The sequence below is a fragment of the Colletotrichum graminicola genome, assembly GCF_000149035.1.
Source record: "Colletotrichum graminicola M1.001 genomic scaffold supercont1.283, whole genome shotgun sequence".
Taxonomy (NCBI): domain Eukaryota; kingdom Fungi; phylum Ascomycota; class Sordariomycetes; order Glomerellales; family Glomerellaceae; genus Colletotrichum; species Colletotrichum graminicola.
The window spans coordinates 1-11,362 of record NW_007361287.1 but is presented as its reverse complement, the minus strand read 5'-3'; the positions used below and the strand labels follow the sequence as shown (position 1 = coordinate 11,362).

The 11,362-nt window shown below is 28.4% G+C and overlaps 1 protein-coding gene and 1 non-coding gene across 2 annotated transcripts; both read left to right on the top strand.

Annotated features, from left to right (window-relative positions):
• Positions 1 to 4,186: 4,186 nt before the first annotated feature.
• GLRG_11983 (short chain dehydrogenase) lies at positions 4,187 to 5,169 on the top strand (the record flags this gene model as incomplete). Its single annotated transcript, XM_008102666.1, has 2 exons — positions 4,187 to 4,696; positions 4,747 to 5,169. The coding sequence occupies 2 exons, from the start codon at positions 4,187 to 4,189 to the stop codon at positions 5,167 to 5,169; spliced, it is 933 nt and encodes a 310-aa protein (XP_008100857.1).
• Positions 5,170 to 6,204: 1,035 nt separating this feature from the next.
• Positions 6,205 to 6,285, top strand: GLRG_13295. Its single transcript has one exon. It is a non-coding gene; the product is annotated as a tRNA-Glu (tRNA).
• The last annotated feature ends 5,077 nt before the right edge of the window (positions 6,286 to 11,362 follow it).

Below are 11,362 nucleotides of genomic sequence, written 5' to 3'. Positions count from 1 at the left end.
ATTTTAACTTACCTATTAGTATATTAATATCTAAAATATAATAGCTTTAATAAGAATATATAAAAAGGTTATTTAACGTTATATATATACTTATAAATAATATACTAGTAAATAGGCTTATAAAAAGTCTTATATATAGTAAGTTTAAATAGTTTAGATTACTACTTAATCTTTAAGATATATAAATAATACTTATATATACTTAGGAAAGGAGGTTAGTAAAAAGTAAATACCTAAAGGCTATTTAAATTCTTATTTATTACCTATAGGCTGTTTTAAAACCCTTTTCTAGCCTATAGGCCTATTACTTCTAACTAGAAGCCTTAAAAAGAAGTTATTTTTTTACTATTATTACCTCCTAAAGATTTTATATACTAGTCTATAAGGATATAGTACGTAGGTATTTACTTTATAAGGAGAATAGTACTAATAAGGGTGTTAATTATAAAGTAAATAGCAGCCTATTAACCCTTATTTATAGTAGTAATAGCTATACTAGAGGGGGTATTACTAAATACACCTATAATAACTAATATATTTTTACTAAATCTACTATTAAAAGGTCTAAGGACTTTTTAAGAGGTAAGTAGTACTAATACTACTTTATTAATCTTTTATATACTAATATAAAGGTCCCCCTAAAGAAAGGTCCCCTTAAATATAATATAGCTATATAACTTAGTAGTTATATAACTAAGGACCTAAGTATAAGTTAGTAGCTAACTATAATAAGTTAGTATATAAGAATATATACTAGAAGTAATATTACTACGCTTTATAGCTAGAAACTCCCTTATTAAGTAATAAAGCTTTAATCCCTTATATATAATAATATATAGTACCTTACTTAAGGTATAATATTAATATTTATAAGATTAGCTCCTAGCTACTAGCTTATACTACCTTAAGGAGTTATTATAAAGTGTACTTATAATACACCTTATATACTTAACCCTCTTTAAGGTAGGCTTAGGGGTCTTAGCCTAACTACCTCCCTTAGCCTCCTCCTCCTCTTTTACCTTAAAGGCAGCTTATATTATATAAATAAGTTAGTAATATATTACCTAATAAGTAGTAAATAGTAATATATATTTAGCGTTATACTAAAAGAACTCTTATAGTATAGCCTAGCCTCTAGCTATAGCTATAGCTAGGGTATAAGGGGAGAGAGAGGTATTAGTATTAGAGGCTTATAAGCTATCCCCCTCTTTATTTTTCCTTTTTATACTTATAATAAGGTTATTAAAGACCTTATTACCTTTATAGCCTTTATCTTAGTTATACTAGTGTTAAACGTTAGTATTACTTAGTAATATAAAGATAAGATAATAGTAAACTACTTATATTAGAGGGAGGGGACTATAGGCTAGTTATCTAGAGTATTAGAGGGGCTACTACTCCCCTTTACTACCTTATATTACTTTATGTAATACCTAAGCGCTACTATATATACTATAGTAGTATAAGTATATATAGCCTCTTTATTTCTTTTAGTAAGTATTTATTTAAAATAATTAGTATTATAAATTACTTAGCTTATAATAAGTAATTATAGTAAGTTATAACTATAAGATAAAGTAAAAAAAGATATAATAATATATATAGTTATTATTATTAATAATAAAAAAAAAAGAAAAAAAAGCCTAACCTTTACTTAGTAAAAAGTTAAATAATAATAAGGTAAAAAGATAGTTTAATAGTTATTTCTTAGCTAATTAAAAGCTACTATTTTACTTAATAATTTATATAGCTAGAGGTATAAAAATAAAGATAAATATAGTAATTTATTCCCTTTAATAAAGGCTTATATAGTATTTTCTTTATATAGTAGTTACCTCTTATAACTAGGCTTTATAAAGCGCTATACGCACTTTACTTTATTTACTTAATAGTAATCTTTTTTATATTTAGTAGTTTTTAGGTATATAATAATCTATAAATAGTTAATTACGCCTAGAGGGGTATATTATAATACCCTTATATATATTACGTGTATCTAGCTCTAGTTAGCTAATTTCTTTAGACTAAAGAAATAGTTATTCTAAACTAAGTCTTGTCTCTACGTAGCTAACCTACTTAAAGAATATGTATTTCTTTAGGCTAGATTACCTATCTCTACACTATAGATAGTTAAGCCGTTTTCCTTATAATCTTTCCTACCTAAACAGTACCTTTATAATAAAATTACTAAATTTATAATATTTTTCTTAAAGATCTATAAATATAGTAAATTTAACTATATTAGCTATATTTTAATATCTTTTTACTAAGTAGTATACTTATATACTTTCTTATAATAGTAGCTTATCTAGCTATTTAAGTATATAAATTTATATAGGTTAAGATTATCTAGTGTTATTATATATTTAGTTTTATATATAAGCCTATTAGGTATAGCTATAATAGCTTTACTTCTTACCATATATAGCTATATAGTTACTTACTAAAATATCTTAGTAATTACTATAGCTATAGTAACCTCTTAGTAAGTAGTAAGCTTATTTTTAGTTAAGGCCTATAGATATTATATTATAAGTAGCTTTATTAGTTTCTTTAGATATATCTTAAGGATTAATTAGGTTACTACTATAACCTTTAGGTTAATATATTTCTAGAGATTATAACGCTTTACTTTTACTTAGATAGCGTTAAGCTATATAATCTAATTACTATATAATTATAAGATAGTTACTTTATTATTATTATTCTTATTAATTATTATAATATTATTTAATTAGTAAATAGGTATATTAGTTTTTTTAAATATATATATTAGACTATTAATTATTAAATTATAAGAATTATAATAGTTAATTAATTAATTTTATTATATATTATATAACTATTATAAAATTCTCTAGGAATAAGAAAAACCCCCTATTTCTTAGTTAGGAAATCCCTAGCTAATCCTAGTAATATTATTAGTAAAGCTACCTCTAAAAGTAGGGCTAATTTACTGCCTATTCTCTAATAGTTTACTATAGGGTAGCTATGTATTTACTAGCTAATTTACTTATAATTCTACTATATTTAATAATATTACTTAAATAGTATTAAGCTATATAAACTAATCACTATATAATTATAAAATAGTTACCTTATTATTATTATTTTTATTAACTATTATAATAATATTTATTAATAAATAGATATATTAGTTATTATAAGTAACGTATTTATATAGTAAGTTATAGATTATAGTAAGTTACGCACTTCCTTATTGTACCTTAAAGGGTGGATTTTAAACTATTTATTAAAAATTAAAAACTTAACTAAAATAGATATAGCTTTCTATATAGCTTTTTAATAAGACGTATAAAGCAATATTAAATCTCTAGAAAATATTGTCTTAATAGTACTAGAAAAACCTTTTTCTAAAGTACTTAATAAGGCTTAGAGTTTATGTCCTTATAATAAGTAAGACAATATTTTCTAGAGATTTAATATTACTTTATACGTCTTATTAAAAGCTATATAGAAAGTTATATCTATTTTAGTTAAGTTTTTAATTTGTAATAAATAGTTAAAAAACCACCCTTTAAGGTATAATAAGGAAGCACGTAACTTACTATAATCTATAACTTACTATATAAGTATATTATATATATTAAACTATTAATTATTAAATTATAAGGATTATAACTAATTAATTAATCTTACTATATATTATATAACTATAGTAAAATCTTATAAGAATAAGGAAATCCTCTTATTTCTTAGTTAGGAAATCCTAGACTAATCCTAGTAGTATTATTAGTAAAATTACTATTAAAGTAAGGTAATTTTACTACCTATTCCCTAGTAATTTACTATAGGGTAACTGTATATTTACTAGTAAATTCACATGTAATTCCGCTATATTTAAAAATTAACTTAACTTATCTTTCTCTCTAATCTAGGCCCTTAGCTAATAACACTATAATTGCCTACTTTAACATAATTTAACGCTTTAAAGTCTAGAACCCCTGTCGACAATTCTCCCAGGTGGCATGTCCTCCAAAACGGAGACACAATTCTGGAACAACATTGATCCGCTAAACTAGGCTCTGAAAATTCCCCTGTCACGTCATAGACGCAGATGCACCCCGCCGGTTCAGACCAAAACCCCTGGAAACGTTTTACTGTGGAACAGAATAGGGTTCAAATAGACATTTTGCTCAGCGTCACTTCGATTCCCGGTATCCCTATGGAATACAACGCCATTTACCTTGCGCTGGCCGCGCTGGCCGTTCTCGCCACCCGACAGAATCTAGCAGCCCAGTCACGCAGAAGACGCAGACTTCACCAACACTCCAACGAGCGCGTCCTCATCCTTGGCGCTTCCAGTGGCGTCGGTCGCGCTGTTGCCAAGCAGTATGCTTCTCGTGGAGCACAAGTCTGTGTGGTGGCACGTCGAGTTGAAGAGATCGCTGCTCTTGCCGAAGATTGCGGAGAGAGATGTATTTGGCACGCCGCAGATTTCAGTGACGTCGACGATTTGATCAGTCTAAGGGCTCGTCTCGAAGAGGAATGGCGGGGTTTGGACACGTTACACATCTGCGCTGGCGTCTCTGCTCTGCAGCCCATTATGGCTCTCACTGGGACCAAATCTGACGACGTTAATGCAGACGCAGCAGGGATTCGAACTGCTGTCGACATTGCAGGACGGGCCTTGAAGGGTAACTTCTATGGACCGTTTGCTTCAGCTCTTTCATTTGTGAGACTTGCTCTTGTTCATAGCACGGATACGGCACTAAGAGTATGCAGATTCCCATGTTGACAAGAACCTCCGAGTCACCATCAATTCTTCTGGTCTCTTCAGTAGCTGCGGTGATCCCTGCACCAACGAGAGCGCTCTATGCAGCGACCAAAGCCTCTTCGCTCTTGATGTTCCAGTCTTTGGCAATAGAGCACCCGAAAATTGCGTTCGCCTTCATCCTGCCCGCAACTATCGAGGGCAATTTCCGGGCATCTGCGGTAGATTCTGGCCCTGTCAGAGAAGATGACCCAAATAAGCACGGGTTAAAGATCGATTACGTTGCTGCCAAATGTATTGATACAGTTGATCGTGGTATCACTGGAAACGTCATATTGCCCAAGTTTCCATACGCTGTTGCACAGTATCTGTATCTTCTCTGGCCATCTTTCGTCGAGGCTCGTGCCCGCAAGAAGTACAACTTTATGCCATAAGAGAAGTTTGGGTATAAATCATCAGTGGGATGGTTATGGAATATGCCGTGGTGTGTGTGTGCTTAGCACAACAGCTTTACGTAATTCCTGAGCGTAGGTCTTGCACCTCTCTCATCCTTGCCCCGCTCGATGGAGGGGCATAAGAGGTCCAGGTCATAGGTGGACATCATACCATACAGGTGCGGTCGCTCACGCATTTCACTCAGCTCAGCGCAAAAGCACAAGCTTCCTGCACCACGTGCCCTTTGTCACAGAAAAGCAGGATGAACGGTGTGGTGTGTCGAGAAGAGGCCAGTCAGGACTGGTTGAGTGTGATTGAGAGCTAGAATGCTGGTGGGAATTAGAAACCAAAGAGCAAGTGAAGTATGTGGTGTGAGGTTATTATGTTCATGAATCAACTTCTATCATCACTGCCGAACAGATGCTAGGTTCTAGTACAGAACTAGATGCTCCTAAACTCCTGGTAGAATAGCCACTTATCTTTTTACCTTACACTGATATCCCAAGGAACCACAGCCTCTGGCTGTTCTATCAGAACTCCAACGTCACAAACAGAAAGCGATAACTAATACCCATCAGTAAACGTAATTAAGCGTAGTGGTAAAGTTACAGGTCAACGCGCTCATGGACATCAAGAGCATTGCTAACCAAGCTAGGAAGAACACATTTTCTGAACATGTGCTGTACATCCGGCACTTGAAAGTCGGCCAGGTAGGTAAAAAACAAAAGAAGGTAGAGTTAGCCTAGCTGAGATCGCGAGAGGCGGCTTAGTTATGCTATATGTCTGTGCAGCTGGCTTAGGATAGCTGGTTTTTAATAATAGGACTAGACTTTAAGCATTAGGACTATAGTGCGCCTTATTTTATGTGACATGCTTAGGCAATCCAGCCTAGCTTATAATTAGAAAATCTACCCTCTTATAAATACTCTAAATCTTAGTTATCTATGCTGTATAACTTATCTATACTAATTGTTTGCTAATCTAAGCGTTTAATGCTTAGTTATATATAAGCCTCCTATAACCTAAACTAGTAATCCGGCATGGTGTAGTGGTTAGCATACTCCGCTTTCATAGAAAGGCCCGGAGAGATCCGAGTTCGATTCTCGGTGTCGGAAGATATGTTTCGCCGCCTTTTTTTTTATCCCTTAACCCTACCCTCCTCTTCCTCTTCCTCTTCCTCTTTTTTTGTAACACTAAAGATCTAACTTATTAGTAGAACCTTAAGTAAAGTAAGTATAATAAGTAGACCTTATTAGTATAAGTAGACTATAGGTATTAAATATAATAAAAGTATATATAAATTTACTAGTAAAAGATATAGTTACTTTATATTAAATTACTAAGGAATAAGCAGTAAGATTGCCTTACTTTAGGAGTAATTTTACTAATAATATAGCTAAGATTAGCCTAAGATCTCCTAAGTAATAGATAAAGAGATTTCTCTATTTCTATAGGATTTTACTATAGTTATATATATATAATTAATTAACTATTATAATATCTATTATTTAATAGCTAATAGTCTAGTATATAATTCTTTATAATAATTAATATACTTACTTACTAATTAAATAATGTTATAATAATTAATAAGAATAATAATAATAAGGTAATTATTTTATAATTATATAATAATTAGTTTATATAGCTTAGGCTATTAAAGTAAAAGTAAAGTATTATAATCTCTAGAAATATATAAACCTAAAGGTTATAGTAATAGACTAATTAATCTTTAATATATATCTAGAGAGACTAATAGAGCTACTAGTAGTATAGTATCTATATATATAAACTATAAATAAGCTTACTACTTACTAAGAAATTACTATAGCTATAGTTATTACTAGGATATCTTAGTAAGTAACTATATAGCTAAGTATAGTAAGAAGTAAGGCTATTATAGCTATACCTAATAGGCTTATATATAAATCTAAATATATAATAAAACTAAATAATCTTAACTTATATAATCTTATATACTTAAATAGCTAAATAAGCTACTATTATAAGGAAATATATAAGTATACTACTTACTAATAAAATATTAAAAACATAACTTATATAGTTAAATCTATTATACTTATAATTCTTAAAAAGAAGTACTGTAAGTTAACTAACTTACTAGCTAAATAGCTTAATAAGCTTAATATAGTAGTAGAAATTACAAAAAAGAAATATATAAAGTATATTTATAATAAGTATAGTAAGGTATTAGTAAAAGCCTAGTAAAAGACCTTAATAATTAAAAGAAGATTTAATAAATAGACATAAGGTATTAATATATAAGTATAACTCTTATATAGACATACTAATTACACACTCTAATTAGCCTAAAAAGAAATTATTAGTATAGCTAAATTCTACTAGGCCTATAGAAGGTACCTTACGTTTTTTATCTTCCTTACTATTATATTAATTTAACCTTATTGTTATCCTTACTATTTACTTACTATAGCTTTAAAAGGTGTTCTATAGCGCCTAACTCAGCCTATTTACCCTCCTAAGACAGGACGTATTGATTATAAGCAACTATTAGTTAATTATAACTTGAAAACCATCTGTTAGTTGTCCTATATCTGCCTCCTTAGACTTAAATAAGAAGAGGGGCGCTCTTTACGGCCGTGGAAAATAGGCTTAGCAAGAGGGGCGCTCTTTACGGCTGTAGGAAAAGGTCTTAATAAGGGCCTCCTTTTTACAGTTATAAAGATTGCCTCTTAGAGAGCCTGTTTTCTACTGCTATAAAAGGACTAAGAAATGCGACCGTACAAAAGAGTACGCAGGTCGTCACCTGTTTTGTTACTGCAATTGAATGGTTACACACTTATAAGGGCAATTGATATCTAACTCACCCCCTCAATGGCTTACGAAGCTTATAGGCCTTAGACACGTTATGTGAGGTAGAAACCCTAGATTCCTAAGTAAAGACCCTCTATTATGTGTGTCGCGACCGTGCATCGAACTCAGTCAATTGACTGGGAGCTGGGCTCATAACCACTAAGAAATGCAACCGTACAAAAGAGTACGTAGGTCACCTGTTTTGTTACTGCAATTAAATAGTTACACACTTATAAGGGCAATTAATATCTAACTAAAGGGACCCCCTTGTAAAGCCTATTTCCTATAGCTATATAGGTTAATTTAATAATAGTGGGATAAAATAGCAGAAGTGTTAGTGAAATCAGGTTTACCGCCTTGAAGGGGATATAGCGGTTTTTTAGGCTAATTAGAGTGTGTAATTAGCATGTCTGTATAAGAGTTATACCTATATATTAATACCTTATACCTGTCTATTAATTTCTATTAAAAAGATCTTATAGTAAAGCTTAATAAATAAAATACAAATTATAGTAAATTAGCTAAAGTTAATTTACTTAACTATTAGTAGGTATTAATTTAGTTTAATTACCTTATTATTATACTATAAGGTAGTATACTTAGTGTCTAGCTAGACTTATATATAGTAACTAGTAAAATAATTAGTAATTAAAATAATCTAGACTAGTAGTCTCTTTATAAGATAACGTTAGAGAAAGTTAAAGCCCTTACTAATAACTTACAATATTATAGCTAAGTAGCCTATAGTATATATAGCGTCTTAAAAAGTAATAAGAATAATAAGTAATTATATAGTAAAAGTATAATAAAAGAGAATAAATTAACTAATAAGAGGTATTACTACTAATAAAGCATAAGATAAAAAGTAAGATACTTTATATACTTTAGCCTTGCTTTATTATAACTTAATTTATTTATAAATAAACCATAAAGACTTAATAATTAATAGGTAATTACAAAGTGTTAATAATAAAGTTATAATATATCATAATTAATTTTAATCTTACTAAATATATATTAAAGATTAAAACTAAGTTAAATTAACTATATAGTAAATACTAAGTAAAAGTAGTATTTTATACTACTATATAAGCCTATAAGGTAAATAATTTAGCCTTACTTATTTTAGGTACTACTAACTATATATATAACTATATATTATAGTTTATTATACTAGAAGTAGCCTTAATTAGTAACTATATTTAGGCTAATACTACTTAAGTTACTATTAAAGGATATAGTATTATAAATATTATATTGAAAAGTCCTAATAGCTTACTAATAAAACTTTATATATATAATATAATATATTATAGTATATTTACTATATTAGTTATTACCCCTATAAGACTATACTAGTAAGGTATATAATAAGATATAAGCCTAGGTAATAATTACCTAAGATATATAGATTATAGCCTTATAGGCTATATTAAGAAATAAGCTAACTAATAAGTACCTAAGTGTTATAAGAAATATAGCTATAGTTTAAAAGGTAAAGGCGCTTTTACAATATACTTTACTCATAATTTACTACTAAACTTATAAGTAAAGATTAAAAATATAATATTAATATAGTAAGAACTATTTTCTAATAATATAATAATATAGTAAAAGTGTCTTAGCTACCTAGGTACTAAGGCTTTAAAAGGAATTAAAAATACTATATATAAAGTATATCTAAGCTAAGTAAATAATATAATTATATAAGACTATAGTTTATATAGCTTTAGTAAAATAAAGTAGTAATATATCTATATAGTAATTAAAATAATATAATAAGTAAAATACTTCTTTTAACTTTTTTACTTTTTTTTAAGTTTATTAAGTAATAATATATAAAATTAATTAAAACTATATTTTACTTTCTTCTTTATTACTATCCTAAACTACCTGATAGGTTTATATATTATATTTAGTCTTTTTATAATTACTATATTATTATATATATAGTTTACTACCTTTTATATAAGCTTTCTTTTAAAATATTTTCTTACTTTTAGCTTTAATACTTTTTTATTATTATTTCTTTACTTTAGTTATATTAAGTAACTTTTAAGATATAGTTAAGCTTTTTTAGCTTTTTAGTACTAACTTAGTATATTTATTTTTATATAAAGTCTAAAGTTCTTAGCTTTAATAAAAATAAGCTTATATACTAACTTACTAATACTTTTAGCTTAAAAGTAAATTACTTTATATATTAAGGTTAGTAAGCTTTTCTAATATCTTTAGATCTTTTTTTTTAGTAAACTAGTATTTTATATATCTTTTAGTATTATAGTTAGTATCTTTAGGTCTTATAAGCCTAAGCTAGTTAGGTATAAGCTAGTATGTATTAGTATATTTAGCTTAAAGCCTAAGTAAAAAATAATTACTTTAAAGTTAAAAAGTATAAGGCTAGTCTCTTTAAAGCTAGCTTATATATTTTTTCTCTTATTAAAGTAAAGAATACTACTTGAAAAGTGGAAAGAAACTTATTTCTTATAATATATAAAATCTATATTTATATTATCTATTTAATTATTTTATTATATAAGAGCATTAATAAGCTAAAATAACTAATATTTAAAGGCTAAAGCTTATATAATAAATAAAGGAGTATATATAAAGTAATAATTATTTATTTATTATAAATATTATTAAATTTAATTAATTTATAACTATTATAACTATTAAGGACTAAAAGTTAATAAAGATTCTTTATATAAGACTTTAAATATTAGTTAAAATAATTTAATTAACTTAGGCTAATTTTATTTATTATTTATTTCTTTTTACTTAAGTAAATATATTATTTAACTAAGAATTAGCGATTTTAGTACTAAAAAAAGATAATATTTAGTTTATATAATAATATAAAAAAGTATTACCTAGCTATTTATATATATACTTTAAAAAAAAGAACCTATTCTTAATTACTAAGCTACTTTATATAAGGCTTTTTCTTTATAATTAAAGGTTATAATAACCTTTATATATAATAGTATTTTTATTAAGAACTTAATTCTATTAAAATTATAAATCTTATAATCAAGTACATCGCCTACACTGCTATAGCTCCGGCTCGCTCCTTATGGGCATCCGGGCATAGAGAGGCCTACATAGCACGAGCGGACGACGCCCATAGATGACGCTAGAGACTACTTTTTTAAGACGCATCTGCCGGCCGGATTACTATGGCTTTTAGTAATCTGAATGCGGTCTTGACCGGCAGCTACTGAACGGCTATCAGTTGCACGAGATACTACAGACCTTCGCTACCTCGAGTTGACGTTTTCAGACGTACCCAGATGGGGCATCTACGACGACTTAAACGATCATCATCGTTAGTCTTTTATAAGGGCTGCTTTAATC